This window comes from Cryptotermes secundus, unplaced genomic scaffold (assembly GCF_002891405.2).
Source record: "Cryptotermes secundus unplaced genomic scaffold, Csec_1.0 scaffold419, whole genome shotgun sequence".
Taxonomy (NCBI): domain Eukaryota; kingdom Metazoa; phylum Arthropoda; class Insecta; order Blattodea; family Kalotermitidae; genus Cryptotermes; species Cryptotermes secundus.
This window is the reverse complement of record NW_019738877.1, coordinates 195,763-219,711: the sequence shown is the minus strand read 5'-3', so window position 1 is coordinate 219,711 and position 23,949 is coordinate 195,763. Positions and strand designations below refer to the sequence as shown.

Genomic DNA, 23,949 nt, shown 5'->3' with positions numbered 1-23,949 from the left:
GGCCCTGCTCTGCTCTGCTCTGCTCCAGCTCCAGCTCTGCTCTGCTCTGCTCTGATCTGGCACTGCTAGGGGTTGACATTTCTCCAAGGGTCTGGCAGGCTACAATATTGCCCATGTTCAGCCATTTTCAAAAAATACTTGCAGTGCGTATTAGCAGCTAAATTTTTGACAGTGGATTTTGTTGTGTGTACTCTTGCAGTGAAAGAAAATCAGGGCAGGTTTTGACATGTCGGATCAGACCATTCTCTTGTAAGATGTGTGCAGAAACTCATTTTGGGCTACATGGAAAGTGACTGTTATTGTTGTCTGATTTTAATCAAAACTGAAATATGCTGACAAATTTTGGTGAAATTCCCCAATATCAAATTTCATAAAAATCACCTCTCAAGTTGTTACATGCAAACAAATGGATGTACAATCATGACAAAGTGAACACTGTACTGCAACTATGCTACAGAGAAAGTGGTTGTAAAGATCTGAACTGGACTGAGATGGCTAAGTGTAGGGCCCAGTGCTAAGGTCTATGGACCGAGTTCCATTCCAGCTGGGAATGTCTTGACAAGCTGTGGAGATATCAACTTTTCAAGGAAGGCTCTGTCATGTAATTAACTGAATTTAAGTCTAATTTTCTTCACTCTGACAAAATCCTTCCTGTCTTTTATGGAGATGAAACATTGTTTTCTAAGCTTCAAATAATGCAATTCATTACAATGTACATAAAATGTACTTTCAACTCTGAATGACTCTGCAATAGCAGTAACTCATAACAACTGGCATAAAGTACACAAAAGGGGATGAAAAACCTATATACTGTAAGGAAACATCTATCAAGTTGGTTGTTTTAGATAAATATTTTTCTTCAGTCAAAAATTGACCATTAATTTAGCGAAATGCAATGTGGCATTTCACACAATACAAATTTTTGTTTATTTGAAGATCAAGTTCCTAATTTAAATGTTTAAAAGACAAAAACTCAGTACTAACATTCTGCACATTTAAATGTTTTCATATCTTCTAAATGCATGTGTTAGGTCAGTAAGCTTTTCCTTTCAGAAAAAAAATAAGGAAAACCATTTCTGTGAACAGACACAATGGTGTGTTGTCAGATATACAGCACCTTGAAGACTTACCACACCAGAATGGGAGAACTTAAATATCTGCTGACTGCTGTGCTTTCATAAATTTCAACAACTGCTTTCCTCCTCTTTGATAATGATTATGACAAAATGAATGATAAGGAACATTGATAACAATATTTGGGCTGTACATTATTTATGTAACAACTTTCTGTTAAAAAAAGTTGAGTGAACTATATAAATACACCCACTTCATAATTCTGGATTTACAGTTTACTAGAGATCATTCTGTAAACTAAGCTAAGAGGAAGTAAAGTCTCTGTTCGCTATATCTGACTGTTTTACTGTGACTACAAAGAGAGGCTTTGTGATGTAGAGCTCCAGTGATTAGCTGAGTCATGGGTCAAGGCCCAAATTATTTAGTCCATTTCCTTGAGAGGCATTCTCTCCCACACTTGGAATTCAGAACTGAACTCTGAAGTTTGGGTGTGTTGCCTTGATATCAACTCTTCTTCTTACACACAGGCACACCTACTGGACACCCCTTTTTGCTTGGCCGCAATTTATTCTTGGGAGCCCTCGCCTGAGTCTGGTGGTGGTGGTAGTGGTGGTGAGGGTGAGGGTAGAAGAACAGACTCAGGCTTTTTCTCCAGGCTCTACCGCCTTGCCGCACGTTGTCCATCTACCATGTCCTCAGACTCCTCGCTGTTTGGAGCACGAGCTGTGCAGTGGGCTGAACTCAAGGCATTGTGACCATGTGTTATCTCATACTCCATCACTTCTTGGTAAATTAATTCCTTCCATTGTTCCACTGTGTGTTCTCGTTCATCCACTGAATGGTCATATGGGCCAGGTGCTGGCTGCATTACAGAGAAGAGAACTTTATCAACACAATCTGTTTTGTTTTCTCTTACTTTATGAAAAGCAATTTAAGGATGTAGTAAGAATTGGAAGAACTGAAGGAAATGGGAAGAAAACAGATCTACTTTGAAATACATAATTTGTTACACCTCTGACAAATCACAAATTACACTAAAATACTGGGGACTGTACTTTTGCCAGATAGCATCAAGCAGGCATATTTCCTATTACTTCTGACAGAGAGATCCAGAAACTCAAATAAATTAACTTCAGGCTTTAATTTCTTTTATCTCAGAGTATAATTTTGTGAAAAAATACAGGCTATGAAATATTAGCAGGAAGTGTCTAAACATTTTTTGTATGCTATTTCATTACATATTATGGAATTATATTAACACTTTGCGGACCGGACGCATGATATCAGGCTTTTCGCTTTTAAACGTGGCGCACCGGTCGCATGATATCAGGCTTTTAGGACACATTAGGTTCTAATACACTATACCTTGCTCTGGCGCCATGCAACTGCAATGAATACTGCGTAATAAATCTTCGGAATGTATGCTAGGTATTCAGTAACTTGACGCTGTCTAGGGTCCCTACTCCAAAAGAAAATAAACTTTGCCCCTTCCAGCTGTTTATGTACCATGCAGGAAGCTAGTAGAGGGGAATATGTTTCAAGGACAAAAGTGGTTGAAGGCAAAGCGATCTCTCTGACTTGTTTTCCGATGAGCTATCTGTATCTGACGTGCCTTGTGGAGGAGTAGTGATTAGTGACTCACACAGTGGAAGTGACAGGGGTCAACAAAGAATTGTGGCCACAGATAATAAAAGTGATAGTTGCCTTGTGGCTTATAAATTGTGCCATTTGCAATTCATTTTTCATTTACAAAAATCTAAACCCTGATTAAAAATTGAAATACAAAGCATTTCTAATGAATGTGGCAAAGGCTTGGGCTACAGACCAGGTGGTGGCGGCAGAACCAGAGTCAGACAGACTTAGTGCGACCTAGCCCATCAACTCCCACCCCACGCAGGCCTCATGTGAACACCCCCGGGTGTGAACATTCCAAGGGGAAGCATCCTTCTAGGCAATGCCGTGTTTGCGCAGTTCACAAAAAAAAGGACTATGACTGTCTATATTTGCAAGTGTGTAATGCCACTTCACAAAGGGGAATGTTTCCAGAAATATCACACTCTCAAGCACTTTTAGGAGCATTGGTAAGGGTTCTCCAAAAATTTTAGTTCATAAAATTAATTAGGAGATTTTATATTAATTTTTAAAGTGAACAGTGCACATGTTAGTGTAGTAGGTATAAAAATGCAGGTCCCCAGGGTGATTTAAATAGTGAAATTGCCGGTCCGCAAAGTGTTCAAATGGGGTGAATAATGAAAGACAGATGTGATGGACTCATTTAGATAATTTGTATAAGAACATAAATAGGAGAATTGCTAATGTGATATTTTTGTGACCTGATTTCAGTTAGTTTCAGATTTAGTAATCATACTGAAATTACTTAATCATGAAATCTAGTCTGCGACAATGTGTCAGTATTATATGCAGCTCAAGAAAATGGAGTAAATGAATCTTTGAAAAGTAATGCATAAATGCACTTACAGCATTGACTTCTCCCTCATCATACCACACATTGATGTAGGGGTGCAGCAAAGCCTCATCTACTGATATCCGTTTCTCGGGATCAATCACTAACATCCGTGACAACAAGTCTCTAGCTTGGCTTGCTATAAATAACATAAACATTAGCAACATTAGTTAATTACTTAGGTGCAAGACATGCTTCCTAAAATCATTGATATAGATGTGTACACTATACATGTAATTCCCAAACTTAGCAATCACGTGCCTCTCTCTCTTTCTGTATAACTGTACAAAATTCTAGCTTAACTGCAACTTTCTGATTGTGCTTATTCCAGTACATACCATTTGAAAAACACATTTTGTGTTTGACATTAAAATGTAAATAGCTATTAGAATTTCTTAGTGATAATAGCATCACTATTGTCTTTAAAGTTAAATTGGTTGTGGGGTTAAAAAATCTGTACAGAGACATTCACAATAGAGGGCAGAGAGGATAGCTCATGGATCCAATGTCACCGATTTATCTTCTTTCCTTTTTTGATAAACACAATTACCAAAAATTTATGACATAATAAATAGTTCACTCTTAGGAATTACAAACTCATAACCATCCATCAACACACCTATTGTACATAAATGAATTAATTATATACAGTTTTTTGGCCTACTGGTCATCATCAGGCTATTTCACATATACTGTCACTTAAGTGGTATTATCTACATTGGCCAGTATTTACAAATTTAAATCTACATGCATGATATACTCACTGGATTAGCTGTACAGACTGTAATGACATGTTAATTTTTTTGTTAAACATTAAATGTTGGCATGTCTTAAAGTTTTTTCTTCATGGTTTTCTACTTTGATGACTCACTCAAAATGTAATATGTAGACTGTGGGTGTTGATCCATACTTAATACTGCGACAACTGTGCAGATTGTTTGGTGTTTTGTATTGCTGATTTTCTTATGTATCTTCCTCCATCAAATACATACAATGTATACTGTACCTACATTGGTTCTGCTCCTGTCTTTTCTAATTTTTTGTTGTTTTGTATTGCTGATTTTCTTATGTATCTTCCTCCATCAAATACATACAATGTATACTGTACCTACATTGGTTCTGCTCCTGTCTTTTCTAATTTTCAATCAGTTATCTAGTTATCTTGTAGAGTGAGATGCTCCTATTCATCTTCCTTGAGGTGATTTATTCATCACAGTTATTTAGTGTGTGTGCTGTCCTATGTGTACTAGGTGCCCTGTCTCTCCCAGATTTTCTTCCTATTTCAGTCTGTGATATACACTGTAGTGTACTGTCAGTTATAGCCTTAGTTAGTTAGTTATTTAGAGAGGGTGGGTTTCCCCATGCACCGCGACCAGTTTGATCTATTGTGCTTCCCTCTATGATATTCTACCAGTCTCTTTACCCTACTGATAAATGGTGCGTACCATCAGTCCCGCCGAGCAAGCGAGTTCGGCCACTTGCTTAGCAGTGTCTATAATGCTTCCCCCATCTATCAGAGGCTATTGTTGGGTGGGAAACATCCTGGAATTTGGCTCAGTGATCCCCTTTGGGGATATGAGGTTCTTTTACATGCCATAAAGTTATGACATGGGACACACAGTTTAAAGTCCCTCCCGAAGGACTTGTTCCCTGAATTTTTCTGCCCTTAAAAATTCGACGACCTCCGCCGGGTATTTGAACCCACGTACTATGATTCATGAGGTGGCAACATTACCTCTAGACTATGGAGGCTGCTCAGTTATAGCCTTGCTTACTGTAGGTGTGGCTGGGGAAGAGGTGAAAGTTATGCATAGGCTGAAATTTTATCAGAGGGAATTCTCATCTGAGTGTTCATCAAGGAAATGAATGGTTGAGTCCATAGGTGCAAATTCATACCATGTTGCCACATTGAATTCAACTGTACTCGTAGTAATCTCAATCTTATGTATAAAACTATACTCTGAAGAGCAGTATCTGCACAATTCATGACATGAATTCACTGATAACAATGTGTGTAAATTTATGCAAGTAAATGCTCAGACTGAACTGTAATGTGGAGGATTTATAGCCCTGATTTACATTCTTTCCCTTGAAAATTATCAAAGAGTGAAGAGAAATTTAAATAATTCAACACTACCATAGTTGTAATAATACCTTTTAACTTATTGTGTTCAGAAGAGTCGGACGGGAAGAGCACATCTGGGAAGAGCCGGTCAAATGCATAACCAGGATACCGTGGTCGGTTCTCCACATAATTCCTCACTGTTGGTTGTAGTCGCTTCATAAAATCTTGTGATGGTGTGCCAAGTTGCTCTGAAGGATGAGAAGCAGAACTGATATTAAGGATGAGGCAAATAAGAGAGATTTCCTACGATCTTATAATCCTTATCATTGATTAATGTATAAAAAAAGTGGAAATCAGAAGTACAGAATGTCTATATACTTATGAGCCCTGATATGGTGAAACCAAATTCTGATAGTGTAAATTACACAGAAGTAAGTTCTATAAATAGAGGGTTTTAACAATTTTGTGCTTAGAGCTGATAATACATGAGCTTTCCTTCTGTCATTCTTATTATTCAAGTACACCATGAATAATGCAACAATAATATAAAAGACACCTAAAATATATATTTTTTCACTAAAAGTGTAATTTTAATACTTTAAAATGTTATTAAATATCATAAAATATCATTAATTGTAATTGTAATTTATTTAGAGTTCCAGATGATCCAATAAAACTGCTTACAAACCATAGGATATAGAACACGTCAAATATTAATTAAAATATGTCAAGATAAGCAGAAGAATTAAGACACTGCATACTTGAAGACTGCACTAAAAACAAAGATACAGGAAAACATGACATACAAAAAGTATGATGGCCAAAAAAAGAATACAATGACAGTATTCTAGATATGATATATAACAATATAACAACAAAACAATGACATGCATGGGAGCATGAAATACAAGTGACCAGTACAGTGGTCTCCCAACAAATTAATAGTTGCCTGATGATGGCCCGTATGTGGCCGAAACATGTTGCAAAATTGGAAAAACATTATGTAAAACAAAAAGACATTTTGCAGTATGTTGATAGTTACTTTTAGTGTATACTTGCAGTGTCTTAATGACATTTTATGATATTTAACTACATTTTAAAGTATTAAAATTATAGTTTGATTTGATTCATTCTGGTCCGTCACACTAACAATTACAAATTGTGAAAACAGCACAGCAGCCACTAGCAAACCCTGGACGATATAAAGAACCTCCACATCAAGATAGCCAGGTGGCACAATATCTGCCCCATATAAGAGGGACTATGGGAGGACGAACACGAGCCTGCATGGTTTACGAATTTTAATTATTGACAATCCAAAAAAACTTTTAATTTGCATCAAGAAATTTTATACAATTTTTTAAAAAACTTTACATTCCCAGGAAACTGCTGTGTTTGTGAAATATTCTATCTAGTGTACTTTGTGTTGTAGCATATAAGTGTACGTACTTTACGTGTAAAAACTTATGTGATGGTGGTTTCCTATTTGTAATGATGTTTGCCTCTGAAGATGGTCCACAGAGACTGAAACATGTAGGGGTGTTAAGTTTTCATGTAGTAAAAAACTTACAGGTCACACTGGACCGAGTGATTTATATTTGTAATTAAAATTATACTTTTATTGAAAAAATATATATTTTAAGTGTCTTTTATATCACTGTTGCATTATTGACAGTGTACTTGAATAATAAGAATGATACCTCAATGCAACAGGATGCTGAAATATAATAGTATTTCCTTTTATATAACCAATACATGTGTATGCTTCACTTCTGTAAACAAATTGAAATGTTTTTTAAAAATATATGTTTGTTGGTATGCACATTCAATGAAAAAAGCACTGTGTATGTGTGCGCGCGTAAAAGCACACAGAGCGAGCGCAATGTAGTTTCACAATTGTCAAAGTATGTAATTATTTGCAGAAACTTCCTTTTTTTTGAAGGTGAATAAAAGAAAAATTATTGCTGATAGTCAAAATTTAGGTTTAGCTAATGAAAGAACATACTTAGTTTTAAATAATGTAGTTTTAAACAAAATATCTTGAAGGTGGCGGCCACCATTCTCTATGCACTGATGCAACCGTTTTCTGAAGTTCCCTTCAGCACGTTCCAACATGTGCACCAGAATTTGGGCTACTTCCTGCCAAATAACATTCTTCAGCTGAAGAAGGTTTGTGGGGCGTTGGGGGATACCTCTGCCTTGAGGTATCCCCATAAAAAAAATCACAGGGCGTTAGATCAGGTGAGTGCGCTGCCCATGGGATGTCACCTCGAAGCGAGATGAGCTGTCCAGGGAACTTTGACCTCAAACCTGTCATCAAAACTCGGGCTGTGTGAGCCATGGCACCATCCTGTTGGAACCAGACATTTCCTAGATGCATTTCTTCAAGAGCTGGTTCGAAAAAGTTTTTAATCATGTCCACATACTGCTGTGAATTGACAGTAACTGCATGGTTGTCTTCTTCAAAAAAATAAGGGCCAATAACTCCAACTCTTGACAATGCACACCACACTGTCACCTTATCACTGTGAAATGGCCTCTCATGGAGCTCTCTGGGATTGTTACCACTCCAATAACACATATTCTGCTTGTTGACATATCTGGATAGGTGAAAATGTGCCTCATCACTAAAGAAAACAAGTGCATCAGGGAATAAAGTTTCCAGTAACGTTTCGAACGCCATTATTTGGTTCTGGAATACACGTGGTGACAATTCTTGCACAACAACCATCTTATAGGGATGGAAATGAAGATGTTCATGAAGAATTCGGTGCATTGAACGATTGGATATGTCCAGGGCAACTGCATGCTTGCGAGTGGAGCGTCTTGGAGATCTCAAAATCAACTGTCGAACTGCCTCCACATTTTCTGGTGTCGTAATGGTCCACTGTCATCCTGATGATTTTTTCACCATACTCCCAGTTGTCCTAAAGTTCTCTACCCACAAAACAATCAATTTCTGGTCGGGAACCGGACCTCTGGGCTTAATTCCAAAGTGAGTACAGAACGCACACTGCACCGCCACATATGAATGGTTGTTCGAAAAACAGGCTTCGACAGCAAACGCACGCTGCTCACTCGTCCATCTCATGTTTCCTACTGAGGGGTATTAGACAAAAACTTCGGCGACTGCTGCATTCGCTGAGCTTATCCCCACTTTTCTGTGACCTCCCCTCCCTTCACAATGCATCTTGACAAAAAGGAAGTTTCTGCGCCCCACCCTGTATGTAGCAGACTGCAGACTGTCATGGGAGAATTTTACGTGTGAGCAAGCTTATATCACAAGACACTAATCATAACAAAATTTAAGAGCTACTTACCTATGATTTTGTTCCACTGATCAATGTGGTCAGTGCCTGGAAATAAGACTCCACCACGTATCATTTCACCCATAATGCACCCTACTGACCAGATGTCCACATTTTCCTTGTAACCCATACCCAATATCACCTATTAACAACACATCCAAGGAACAGCATCAGTTACATGCCCTTAACATTTTCACTATCATGTGTTTGATTGTCCATTTAATTAGAAGTTACAGATTTTTGCTTCAAAAAGTCATTATTCTATCATCCTTTCATACACCATGTTCTCCAGTATTTTAATTTTTCCTCCTCTGAATAATACTGTCATATGTTTGGAATAGGCACTTCCACGGTAACGCAACAACAGCGAGCCATTGCGTAGACAATGCCGAAACAACGAACAAATTTCCCAGAGATGAACAACAGAAGGCCATTGAGTAACAACGGATAAGATGAAACCTGTTACCAGTGTATAAGGAGCATTCCCGATACGTGAGATCAAACCTTGGTGAGGGGTGTCCTCTACTGAGTCCGCAGAACACCTACATAAGCCGAGAGCTACAGACAGCAAGAATACAGTTGGAACCTAGTCACCATACCAGACAGAAGACAGTTGAGACGTCGCATTCAAGTATTAGGCCAGAAGTCAAGTGGCAACAATTGTACAGTGTGTAAGAGTGAATGTTCAATAAAGATTCGCTAAATCCAAGATCCATGTAAAGTTGTTACTATAGGATTCTGACGATGGTGTATAACACACTGATATATTGGGTTTCTGGACTTTATCCATCATCCTAGTTTTTAAGATAACAAAAACACGACGTTTCGGAAACTGGATCTGTTTCCGTCCTCAGGTGAAGGAAAAGGGGAACACCTATTCTGTTATGCCTTTGTTCATCTTCCAGCTACATGCACCAGGCAGGAAGTTACTAGTGCAAATGGATCAAGGTCGAAAGAGGTTGAAGTCCAAGCATTTTCTTGGAGAACAAGAAATATCTGACTTGTTCTCCGATGAGCTATCTGATGTCCCTTGTGAGTCTGCTAGTGATAGCGACTCACAATCTGACAGTGAGTGTGGCAGGGGCCACAGACAGTGAAAGTGAAAGTGACAGTAGCTCAGACAAAAGTGCGGGTAGCAACATTGCAGGGAAAGCCACATGGGGAAAAGTAGACAAAACGCCTGCTTTAGGACAGTTTACTGGAAATTCAGGGGTGAAGCAAATTCCATCGGACCCAAATCCACAATTCACAATTCGAGCATGGTTGATGTTCAAAGTAGACATGGACAGGTAAAGAAGCCTGTTTGTATTTCCGAGTATAATATGTTCATGAAGAGAGTTGATAGAGCCGATCAGTACTTGGCCTGCTATTCTCTTCCTCGGAAAACAGTAAAGTGGACAAAGAAAGTTGCCTTGTGGCTTACAAATTGTGCCATTTTCAATTCATTTTTGGTTTTCAGAAATCTAAACCCTCATTCAAAATTGAAATACAAGGCATTTCTGCTAAATGTGGCAAAAGCCTGGGCTACAGACCAGACGGTGGTGACAGAACCGGCAGCACAGTCTTAGTGCTACCGGGTCCATCAACTCCCACGCCATGCAGGCCTCATGTGTACCCCCCTGGGCGACTCTCGAGTGATATGCGGAAACATGCCCTCGTGAAAACTGTGAAGAGTGAACATGCCACGGGCAAGCAGCCTTCTAGGCGATGTCGTGTTTGCGCAGTACACAACAAAAGGAGTACAACTGTCTACATGTGCAAGTTCTGTGTAATGCTACTTCACAAAGGGGAATGTTTCCAGAAATATCACACTCTCAAGCACTTATAGGAGCATTGGTAAGTGTGCTCCAAAAATTTTAGTTCATAAAATTAATTAGGAGATTTTATATTAATTTTTAAAGTTGAACAGTGCACAAGTTAGGGTTTAAAAATGCCGGTCCCCAGGGTGATTTAAATATTTAAATCGCTGGTCCGTGAAGTGTTAATACTGTGTGGAAGAGCCACCAGACAATGTCAATGTGGTGTCCTACAAGGCAGGTGATTCTCTGGTAATTCTGCACAATTCATTACAGTTATTCATACACAAAGGATAAAGTGCTGTAAATTCTTATTATTAGACTTACCAAAAAAGAAGAATTCACAATTTTTGACACATTACATATAGCGTGATTCAGAACTCAGTGTGTTAACTTCAGAAGCTTATGTTTGAGGTCATTCCCAGTCAGAACTATCATGCAAAAACATGCCCAATTCTAAATGTTCAAAGGTACAATTTGAAACACTCACAGAGCAATGGGTGTTTGAAATTCAAGAATGGTTTGCATGTCAATCACCGTAAGATCATGTTGGCAATGACACATGTCGGCATGCAGATTTCAATATCCTAAATTTTTATCTCTGAGGACATATGAAAGATCTTGTGCACCAGCACAGAATTGAAACACATGATTTGTTGCTCTATCATAATTTGGATGCTGCAACCAGTACAAAGGCCAATCCTGATGAAGTGATGCAAACTACATGCTCAGTTCACAGATCAGCCAGGATGTGTACTGGGAATGAAGCTGTCATTTTTAAAAATTACTGTAAATTCAGCATTGAAAACCGTATATAAATACTTGTTCACTTATACTTATTTAACATTATGGTAATCATAAATCCACAAATTCTGAGAAATGGACCTATGTTTATACTGTGACATGTTGCGCAACGGAGAACCCCTCCCTACCCAGCAGCAACGTGGCAACTCAGGCCACAGTGACATGGCGGATGAGTCAGCGCTCCCCCCTTCCGCGGTGACGTAACGCGCAACGCTGCGTACCTGTAACCAACTTCCAACAGCGTTGCTACATAACAGGCAAACACAGCCACTATATAAGAGAGCTGCACTGCCTGCGAGGCGAGTTGAAACATAGCAGCAGTCGCGGTAAGAAGAACCGAACGCGTGGCGACAAGATTTTATGTGACAGTGTGCAATAACTAAGAAGTCAGCGAGTGGAAGACTTATTGTGCGCTTTCAAGACTTTGTGTGTGCTGTAGTACAGTTATACTTGGAGAGTGTAATTCAGAGAGATTTGTATAGCTCCCGCATTATTAATACGTGTAGCCTACTGACAGTAGCGTGATTTGATTTGCGAATAGGGTTATAAAGTGTAAAACCCCGCAATACTGTTATAATTAATTGTAGCCAATAATTGTAGGTTGTTGAATAAACCAATTAACAATCTCTACGGTGTACTCAGTAATGAAACACGTTACATTTGGTGTCAGAAGTGGGATTTGGACTTACACACGTGATCAACAAGATTCAAACTCGAAACATGTTACATTTGGTGTCAGAAGTGGGATACGAACTTATACACGCAAAAAGAACATGGAAATGCAGCAGATGATGGAAATGCTGATCAAGGAAATCAGAGATGGCCAAGAAAAAACAAATATGATGCTCAAAGAAGCAGAAGCCAATAGAAAAGCCGACATGGGAAAAATGGAGGCCGATAGGAAGAGAGACAAAGAAGATTTAATGGCGAAATTAGACGCCTACCAAGAAAAGGTGGCGGCCGATAGGAAGGCCGCAATGCGATTTATGCGGTCAGAGTTGGAAGAGTTAATCCAACATAGAATTGAAAACAGTTTTGCCATCTTTGAACATGGCAAACGGATTCTAAAGTCGGAACTGAGAACATGAAAGTGTCCTTCTGCGTGCGAACAACAAAACTCCAAGAAGACCTAATGAAAAACTACAATGAAACCTGCGCAGCAATTAAGGAGGCCAAACGCGAGTTCCGGGCATGGTTGGACGAGACGAGACAGACGAAGGCCAAGCGGGGAAATACATCAATGATCGAGCACAGCTCAGCCACCGACATTCAACGGAAATTCAACGTGGAGCATGTTCCAGCGACAGTTCGAGACCATAGCAGAACACAACCAATGATCGGACAGGGAAAAATTGACATACTTAATTACTGCCCTGAAGGGTCGGATGGCGGAAATACTACCCGACAAATACAACTTATGTGGAAACACTCCAGGCACTAGAGGACCGTTTCAGTGACCAACACTTTGCAGCTGCTTACCGCTGCCAATTAAGAACAAAGACACAGAAACCTGGAGAATCCTTGCAAGACTTTGCCACGGCCATTGAACTGCTCCCGAGTTGAGTTGTTGTCAGTTAAAGTGTATTAGCGGCCGAAGACAGTTCTCCACTCTGCAGTGAACGAGTAAAAGTGTGATAATCAGTGACAGTTTGTGACAACTGAGAATTAATTGGGAGTGTGTAACACAGTGACACCTGTATAGCTCCCGTATTGTGAAAGTGTAGTCTACTGACAATAGCGTGATTTGATTTGCGAATAGGGTTATAAATCGTGAAACCCCGCAACTGTGTGATAATTAATTGTAGCCGTTACTTGTAGGTTGTTGAATAAACCAGTTAACAATCTGAACGGCGTCTTCAGTAACGAAACACGTTACAATACAATATTTCCAACTAGGACTGACCTCAGAAATGAGAATGAGTACCTCAAGCTCAGACATTGAGTCATAACTCACCCTATATATATCCATTAAACATTCTCACGCCATGGGAGACCTATCTGCACTGGTATCATTATCATAAAATCCTTTGGTTCCCAAGTGAACCATCAATTTCAAAAGAGCTGTACCTACTGACTCCACTCTTGGTTTCCTCTCGCAACTGCCTCTGTCAGAACTGTATTTTGGTCTCCATATCCATGTAGAGCATTGGTAATTTAAATAAAAGCCTGTTTTGTTATATTACCGTCTCATTTCTGGTGCATATACACACAACTGCCTCTGTCAGAACTGTATTTTGGTCTCCATATCCATGTAGAGCATTGGTAATTTAAATAAAAGCCTGTTTTGTTATATTACCATCTCATTTCTGGTGCATATACACAATGTGTCCAGGTTCTGTTAGGACTGTGTTCATTAAAAATACAAGACATGAATTATTTTCAAAATTTCACTCTTTTTATTCAAAATAGTCTCCTTCTGAATCAATACATAGCTGGAATCGACCGAAAAGTTCTCGAAAACAGTCACTGTACTCCTTTTGTGGAATCACATTTAAAACTATGGTAGATACCTTTTGGATGTCCTGGATGGTGTTGTGACGGTCTCCTTTCATCAACAACTTAACTTTTGGGAACAACCAGAAATCTGTTGGAGCCGAATCTGGCAAATACGGAGGATGATCAAGGACTCTGATATCTTTTCTGGCCAAAAAAATCGCGCACGATCTTGTATTTGTGGGGTGGGGCATTGTCGTGGAGGAGCAACCAGGAACCTTGCTCTCGATATTCAGGTCGAATTCGAAGAATTTTCACCCACAAATGATTGAGGACTCCGAGATAATCAGAATTCACTGTTTGACCTTCTGGCAGAAATTCCTTGTGAATGATTCCTTTGGAATGAAAGAAAATGGTTAGCAGTGTCTTTACTCGACTCTTTTGCATGCACACTTTCTTTGGTTTTGGCTTCTTTTTGGGCTCAGCCATGCTGCACTCTGCTGCTTTGTAGAGGATCATATTGAAAACGCCATGTCTCGTCACCAATAACAATCGATTTTGTAAATTTTGTATCACTTTGGGCCAACCATAACATGTCTTTGCAGTGTTCCACTCTGGCATGTTTTTCATCGCCTGACAGTGCGTGTGGTACAAACCGCACACAGACCTTCTGTTTGCCCAAATCCTCAGTCAAAATTTGATGCACAGTACTTTTTAGTATTCCCAAAAGCTCCTCGACGAGTCTTGCAGAAACACATGTCTTATGCAAGGATTTTGGTCACTTTTTTCACATTTTCTTCAGTGTGACTTGTTCTCGGCTTTGATCCATGTGGAGCGTCTTCAATGTCCTCCTTGCCATCACGAAATACAGCATACCATCGAAAAATGTTCAAGTGACTCAAACAAACACTACCGTACAAACTTTTCATCATTTTGAATGTTTCTCGTCTGCTTTGCCTAACTTCAAACAAAATTTGATGTTGGCTCTCTGTTCAATTGCCATTTTCCGACGAGCGTCAGAACAGTACTGTTACAAGGTCAGAACACATGATGCAGCAATGCTTGCGCTTTGAAATTACTGACAGCCACAGCTGAAACTTCAAGAATCTTAACGCCACAACTCGCCAACAGATAGCATTGCAGGGCAAAATTAAAGAAAAAGTCCTAATGAATCCTGGACACACCATGTACATCATATATATCAGTCAAGTTTATTGCCTCTTTGCAATTCCATGCATCTTATCAATATAATATGGATTATCGTGACTCACTTCTGGTGCCCTGTAGTAGCGTGTGACAACATACGGTGTCATCATGAATGTGGTGCCAGCTGTCCTGGCCAAGCCAAAATCTAAAATCTTCAGGGTGCAGTCTGATTTTACCACAATGTTGCTAGGTTTCAGGTCCTGAAAATAAAGGAGAATGTTTACTCTTGTAATCGCAAACTTTCAGGAATGAAAACAAAAATAAGTTTACACATATCCACTGCCTACTACCGAAGGACTATATCCAGTTTATGTGGAAAAGTGTGTAGAGGCAATTGTCCCAAACTTTGAGTTTCAACAGACAATCATAAATGACCCCTTGTATGCCGGTGCCACAACATTTCATACTGAGGCTTCAAACCTTGTGCATCAAATGAAAAGGCCTCCTATAGATTGAGTGATGAAATATTAAATGTGTTGTACAATAGAATGATGATTGGAGATATCTTTTATGATTTACATTAAGCCTTTGAGTGTGTTAATCACAACATTTTATTAATGAAACTGGAGTTTTATGGAATAAGAGGAACATCGCTTTAATTACAGTCAACTCTCAATTATCCAGGATAATGGTGGGGATGGAAATCACGATTAATCGAAAACCCGGTTAAGACAAATTTTATTAAAAGTAGTACTGTAATACTGTACCTTCATAATACTATAGGCCTACCTGTATTTAAATTTATTCGACCTCATTTTTATGTCATCTCATGGCCTATTTAATACTTTTTTTACACTACACTGAAGTATGAATTAGTTATTTCAATCACAGTGTTCAACAACATCCAACACTTTTTACGAATATTCACACTTAACACTTAAAAAATGTAATACTGTCATTTACTTTTTCCCAGCATTTTCCTTTTTCTGTTGAATACTTAACACAACACGCTTCCTTTTACACCCTGACATTTTGCTAACGCACTTGAAGATCGATACAAAGATACTATCTGGGGCGATGTATCTGTCCTTGAAACTTTCCACAAATCCTTGCATTCTTTCACCCCTACCCTAGAACATTGTGTTAGCATAACGGGACCAAAGAATGCAGAGCTCGGTTCACACTAGTGCGAAAATCGTGTTACAACTCACCATGTGAAACAAAAGTGAATGAATATTAAACAACATATAAGCCTCAAAAAAGCCTCAGTAGCCCCGGTTAAGCCGCAAACCAGTTAATCCGCACCCGGATAATCGAGAGTTGACTGTAATTAAATCGTATCTAGAGGGTAGATACCAAAGGGTGATCTTAAACACCAACCCTCCTGATTCTTGCTCAAACTTGAGAGTGATAAGGCATGGGGTCCCATAGGATCAGTACTTGGTGCACTGCTTTTTTATTTTTAATTTACATTAATGTCCTACCAAATCAATAAATGGTAATGCTGAAACTGTTCTATTTGCAGACGATACCAGTATAATTACTACTAGCCTTAACCCAACAAAATTAAAAATAATGTTAGTAAAGTTTTCCAAGATATAAACAGATGGTTTACTATTATCCTATTTATCCAATTTATGCAATTTGTAACTAAGACTGGTTCTTTACTTGGTTTAGATTCACATAGATACAGTCATACCCAAACTAAGTTCAGGTTGTTATGCAATTAGAAGAATTAAGCCTTTCTTGTCCCAAGAATCACTGAAGATGGTATATTATTATTATTTTCACTCGATTATGACTTATGGACTAATATTTTGGGGAAATTCTCATTATAGCAACATAATTTTTAGACTACAAAAAAGGTATTAGAATTATTGTGGGAATTAGGGATAGAGACANATTGTGTTGACATGCAGGGAGACATTTTTGAAAATCTTATGTAAATCCAGTTGTCTTCTAAAGCACTACAGTTTAAAGGAAACAGATTGATAGAAGGGTGTGATATGCAACCATTGGTATGTTTACAAAATGGGATGCTGAAAATAATGTAATTTTGTAACACAAAATTTATGAAAAATGTTGCACAATGCAAAATTAAGAAACTGAAAAGAAAAATTTGGTTTTAGAATGCTTCTTTCCTAAAACATTAACGATTTAAAAAGTGTTTGTATTGTATTTCTAATTTGTTTTGACTGAAATTCGAAGAAAAAAAGATTTTTCGCCAGTTTTCAGATTACTGTATCTCTTTAATTATGAGTTGGGATACCATTAGTATATTAACATTTTCTGTTCTAAATTACCTCAGGAATGCCCTCCCTAATTGGGGGTAAAACTTCGTGAATCACCCTGTATTCATTTGCACTGTTTGTGAGTGATAACAGAAACCATTTTACAGTAAATTCTGAGGTATATAATATTAATACTAGGACCAAATCTGATTTGCATAATCAATTATCTCATCTGGCAGTTTTTCAGAAGAGAACTTGTTATGATGGGATTTAGGTGCTTAACAGCTTACCTGTTCCAGTAAAAGATCTGTCCCATAACACAAAACAATTTAAATTGGCCTTGAAAAAATTCTTGTATTCCCATTCATTTTAGATGTTGGATGAGTATTTTGAATACAAGATGAACTAAACTTTTTATATTGCTATTTATATGGTATATTGTATAAAAGACTTTCAATTGATATTTGTATATATATTTTTAAGAAATGAGCTTAATAAGGTGTTAATGTCTAGTTGATGAATTGTACATGTTGGTTAAATTATTGAATTGTATAATTATTGTTCCTTTTATGAATATATCTGTAAGAGGACTAGTTTCTGTTCTCAGAACTAACGTATGTAAATTGTGACATGTTCTATATCCGATGGCTTTAGTAGTCAGTAAGGATCTATGGAAATGAAAACAAAGATAAAAGATACAAGATGTACAGTTTTGGAGATGCCAAATTCTGTGGGTTTGAATTGAATTGAATTTATTTACATTCTATAAATCCTAAGCAGGTTAGTACCTTTGGATACAGAACAAGTCAAAAGGTTACATACATAAGTACAGGCAATTTTAGCTTAAAAATTAATATAACTTAATTTTACATCATTCTCTATTTACATTGAAGTATTCATCTAAAGAGTAGAAGGAATGAGCATGTAGATAATTCTTTAACTCTGATTTAAACTTTTTAGTATCATTGCCCAAGTTTTTAATACTTTGTGGCAGATTGTTGAACACTTTTATGCCAGTAAAGTAGACTCCTTTTTGATATACTGATAAAGTTGATGAGGGTAGGTGGAAGTTATATTTTTGTCTAGTATTCATGTTATAGACATCAGAATTTAATTTGAATTTATCTTTGTTGTAAACAACAAATAGGAGAAGCGATAATATGTATTGTGATTGAAGCGGTAGAATTTTTAATTTCTTAAATAATTCTCTACATGAATCTCTACTTCTACATCCTGTAATGATTCTAATTATATTCTTTTGTATTTTAAAAATTATTACACTATGTGAAGAGTTCCCCCAAAATATTAATCCATAGTTCATAATAGAATGAAAGTAGGCATGGTAAACCATCTTCAATGTTTCCTGTGACATAAAAGGCTTAATTGATCTCATCGCATAGCAAGCTGCATTTAATTTAGGTATAATTTGTTCAATATGTATTTTCCAAGACAGTGTACTGTCTACATGTATTCCAAGGAATTTTGTATCAAGTACTTTACAGATTAATTTGTTGGCATAACTGATGTCCAGATCAATTTGGTGGTTGTTTTTAGTTGTGAATGATATGTAATGGGTTTTATCAAAATTTAATGAGAGTAAATTGGCTTCGAACCATCTGTTTAAGGCTTCAAATACAATATTTATGTCATTTTTAAAGTTTTCAAATTTAGAGTTCTTAAATATTATACTAGTGTCATCTGCATATAGAATTGGTTTAGATTTATTGTTGATGGTTTTAGATAGATCATTTATGTAGAGAAGAAAAAGTAAGGGACCTAAAATTGATCCTTGTGGAACACCGTGCTTTATAATTCCCCAGTTTGAAAATGCATTATGACTGGAGTTTTTATTATTTATTTCAACTCTTTGATACCTGTTTTTGAGGTATGATTTGATCCATTCATTAGCTTTGCCAGTTATTCCATAGAAATTTAATTTCGATAGTAAGATATCATGATTAACACAATCGAAAGCTTTTGCTAGATCACAGAAAATCCCTCCCACAATTAATCTGTCATTGAGAGCACTTAAAATATCGTTAGTTAGTTCATAGGTTGCTTTTTCTGTTGTTAGGTCTTTCCTAAATCCAAATTGCTCTTTGACTAATATGTTGTTAGAATTTAAGTGTTCAAGTAGTCTATTATACATAACTTTTTCAAAGACTTTTGAGAATGAAGTCAATATGGATATTGGTCTGTAATTAGAGATGCATTTTCTCTCTCCTTTTTTAAAAAGTGGTTTCATTACAGCGTATTTTAAGCGTTGAGGAAAAGTACCTGATGATAAAGATTTATTACATAGATGATTCAAGGGTGAACTGATGTAAACAGAGCTTGCTTTAAGTAATTTGGTAGAGATTTCATCATATCCATGTGAATTTTTGGGCTTAAGGGATTTAATAATGTTTTCAATTTCCTTCCTTGTTGAGAATTTGAGATTGATATTTGGAAATGAATTGTTAAAGGCACGAGACAGATAGTATATTGGATTATTATTATTATTATTATTATTATTATTATTATTATTGGAATATGTTTTCTCAGCTAATGAAAGGAAATATTCATTAAATGCACTTGCGATAGCTTGTGGATTGTTAGTGGACTTCCCTTCAATATTCAAACTTTGTACGTCTTCATTAACAGATTTCTTTCCTGATTCAACTTTCACAATATCCCAGGTGGTTTTAATTTTATTGTTTGATTTTAGAATTTGGCTGTTATAGTTATTCTGTTTGGCTTCTTTAATGACTTTTGACAAAATTTTACAGTACATTTTGTAGTGACTTTTTAGTCTTGGATCATTACTGTCCCTACTGGCCAAATATAGTTGTCTTTTGTGTTTACATGAAGTTTTTATTCCAATTGTTATCCAGGTGGATTTGTTTTTATTTTCATTTTTGACTATTTTTAAGGGAAAGCTTGAATAAAAGATCCTCAAGTATGTGTTCAGAAAGCAATTAAATTTAGAATCAATATTATTGCTGTCAAATACATTGTCCCATGATTCATTACTTAATTTTGTGACAAAATCTGCCATCGTATGCTTGTTGATTTTCCTTACTGTTTGATATTGTTGATTACTGGGCTGAAGGTCAATATTATTTATTTCTATGAGTTGAGCATCATGATCGGATAAGCCATTTATAAAGGGTCCTACAGTATAGTCTCTTAATTTTGAGTTATCAATGAATATATTATCTATCGCTGAACTAGAATTATTTTGAACTCTTGTGGGAAAGTTAACAGTACTGGAGAGATTGTAAGATGATAACAAAGAGTCTAAATTTAGTTTCCTATTACTGTCGATGAGATAGTTTATATTTATATCACCACAAATTATAAATTCAACTTTTGAACTATGCAGTACATTTAGGATGGTTTCTAATCTATTTATAAAGTGATCGAAGTTTCCAGATGGGGCTCTATATAAAGTCAGTATACAAATATTAGAAAAAGGAGAGTCTAACTTTAGAGCACATGCTTCCAGATCCTGGTCTTTGCAATAATCTTCTAAATTTATTTTAGTAAATTTTAGGTTTTCATGTACAAAAATACTCACTCCTCCTTTCTCCAGTGTTTTCCTACAGTATCTAGCACCTAAATTATAATTTTCTAAGTGAAGATGTTCTAATTCCAGCTGTTTCATGTGATGTTCAGTAAGGCACAGTATGTGTGGAAGATTTGAATTCATGGAGCTTATTAGTTCATTTGTTTTGTTTCTCAATCCTCTTATATTCTGATGGAATATTCTTAGTACTTTATTATTCACTGAATTTAGTAGACTGCAATTACCTTTTCCGATTTCTATTGGTTCACTAACATTATTGTCTGAAAGATTAGTTTCTTTTGAAATTTCTTTTACTGGATAAACTTTACTTGCACTCTTTATCCTAAAAAATGATTCTGAACACCCATGACAACTGGAATGTGTCTGCCCTTAATGCTCTCTGCAATGAGTCGCGTCAGCTTGTCCTTGCCTCGAGGATTAAGATGCAAACCATAATGAATGACCATCAATGACTTAAGTATTTCTGAACTTTGTTCATCACAGACATTTTCATTACCTGCATGCCAGAGAGGCAAACTATATGCTGATATGACTTTGAGGAAGAACACTGTATAATGTAAGAGTGGTTCATATTCAGGGTGAAGAATGCAGGTTTACAATTTCTTGATATAAAATTTTGTAATGACGTTTCAACAACAAAATCAGATATGCAGTATGCACTGTGTTAGGACAAGTTTATAAGCAGATGCTGCAAAACATTTACTCTTAATGGCTATTTTAGAGATAATATAGTATAAATATACCACCCCATTCACCACTCAATGAGTGTTTACTCTTGTTTCACTATACGAGAATTTTATTTGGAGATTGTTTATTACCTGGAAGAAAAAATTTGTACTATATAAAATTTCTGATGCCGAAGCTCACTACGAAAAGCTATTCCTTATCACTACGTTTACCTTCTACCTGTAGATGAAATCAGAACTGTCTTAAATGTCATACATAACCACAAATATGAGTTGCAAGTGTTGTTCACCCAGTCATGGGTAAAGTGAGTTTCGTTACAGAACAACATTTATTGCTTCAGTTGTCATTTGGCAATGAGCCAATCAAAAAATTCCAGCCATTGGTCCCTACCCATGTTCAAGATGCTGAATGCATTGTACATGGTATGGATATGTGCTTTCCTGTCATAACATTCTTCAAGCTCTTTTTTGTGATATGAGATGCCTGGATATCCTCACATACTAATGCCAGGTCTCCCTTGCATCATCTGAAATGCTGTGTTCTTTAGAATACTGGACAATAACGTTTCCTTCTTCAGACATCTCTTGGTGTACCAGATGCTCTGCTGAAGTAGAAATGCTAAGAAATGAACTGCTGTCTCATAATTTCTGGAATATGTTGCTAAATATTTTTCAATTTAAAATTTAAAAAGTCTATTCTCTATCCAATGCATATGAGATATACATTTGTATGACAATTCTGATTTGGAATGACCTCATAGACATGCTCGTGAAGTTAAGATACCGAGTTATGAATGATCATGTGTGTATATACTCAGGCAATGGACAACATTCAATGAAAATTATCCCACAGTGACACTATGACCACAATTATGAACCATCAGAACTACAGTCTTCTGTTTAAAGAAATCATATTTAACACACGAACACTGCATAGCAGTAAGTGTGATTCTATGATAACATAGTACAAACAGATGTTCTGTCAGACTACAAGACTGACAGGATACATCACTCTTGTTCTTACTTACCCTGTGTATGATGCCTGCTGAATGGAGATGTTTGATACCACACAGCATTTGGTAGAGGAGGTATGACATTCTCTCATGGTCTAAGTCCATTTGTATCACCTGACAGAGGTTGGCGTCCATCAACTCCATTACAAGATACACATCTTGAAATTCCTCCAGCGATTTCTGTGGTGTGAAAGCATTTAACAGGCCAATAATCTGCAAATAGCAGAAATCAGGGTTAAAACATAAACTCATATAAGCATAATAATGAATCAGGTTGTTGGGTTCACTGAGTATGAATATGAGGGGTGAGCCATAAAAACCGGCCCTCCCACTGCGACCTTCAATGATCTACTCTGCTTCCCCTTTGGATTAACCCTTTATTAATCCTATACTTTGAATGAAATGTAGGACTTTATTTATGGGGATGTCAATTCCATGAAGAATTGCTTGTTTGAGTTCAGTTGTGGATTCGCAGTGTTTTTTGTGATTTCTGTTAATCCAGTCCCTGATCGCTTTCTTGGCAACTCCAATTGAGATGCCGCAAGCTGGTTCAGGTTCTGTGAATGGTTGTTCAGATCCTGTTCTTGCCAGTTGATCTGCGATTTCATTCCTAGCAATACCCTCACAGCCTGGCAGCCATATAAGCTGAACTCTGTTATGTCTGGCCAGTTGTGTGAGGGATTGGTGATAATCCCAAACCAATTTTGAAGTGATTTGGTGTGTACCAAGTGCTTTGATTGCAGCTTGACTATCTGACAGAATATAGATGTTCCTATTTTTGTAGTTTCTATCTAAATTCTCAACTGCGTATGCCTTAATGGCATACACTTCTGCCTGGAATACTGCTGTATACTGACCAAGGCTGAAATTAAGTTTCTGCCCTGTTCCATCACAATACACTCCAGCTCCAGTGCCTTTCTTTGTCTTGGAACCATCTGCATACCAGATTAGTCCCCCCTTTCTACCAGGTTGAAACCCCTCTTTCCATTCACTTCTATCAGGAAATCTGATCATGAAGGGTTTATCATAGTTTTGGTATCATTTTATCAAATCCCATCTGTAGGATGCGTTCCCTTTTCATGTCCTGAATCATGTATGCATGTCCAAAACCTTAGGATTTAGGTCTCCATTGATCATTGCAATGTAATCTGTAATTTCCTAGCTTGGCCTCTGCTTCCATCTGCAGATGCAGTGGGGGCTGTCCTAGTAGGATTTCCATTGCAGCTGTTCTCATTGCTCCCATAATTCCCTTTGCAATTTGCTTAGTTCAGCCTGAATTGTTTTAAGTTTAACTCTAGGCCAGCATATAGTGACAGCATAGGTAATTATGGGTCTTACTACAGCAGTGTATATCCAGTACA

General features: G+C 37.2%; 1 protein-coding gene across 1 annotated transcript in view; it reads right to left on the bottom strand.

The window, feature by feature from the left end:
- Positions 1-23,949, bottom strand: part of LOC111871173 (stress-activated protein kinase JNK) — a gene marked incomplete in the record, with an annotated part of 36,971 nt that overhangs the window by 3,246 nt on the left and 9,776 nt on the right. Inside the window, 6 exon segments of the mRNA XM_023864068.2 lie at positions 251-1,936; positions 3,553-3,677; positions 5,693-5,851; positions 8,924-9,053; positions 15,216-15,350; positions 22,604-22,801. Coding sequence (XP_023719836.1) covers positions 1,733-1,936; positions 3,553-3,677; positions 5,693-5,851; positions 8,924-9,053; positions 15,216-15,350; positions 22,604-22,801 — 951 coding nt within the window.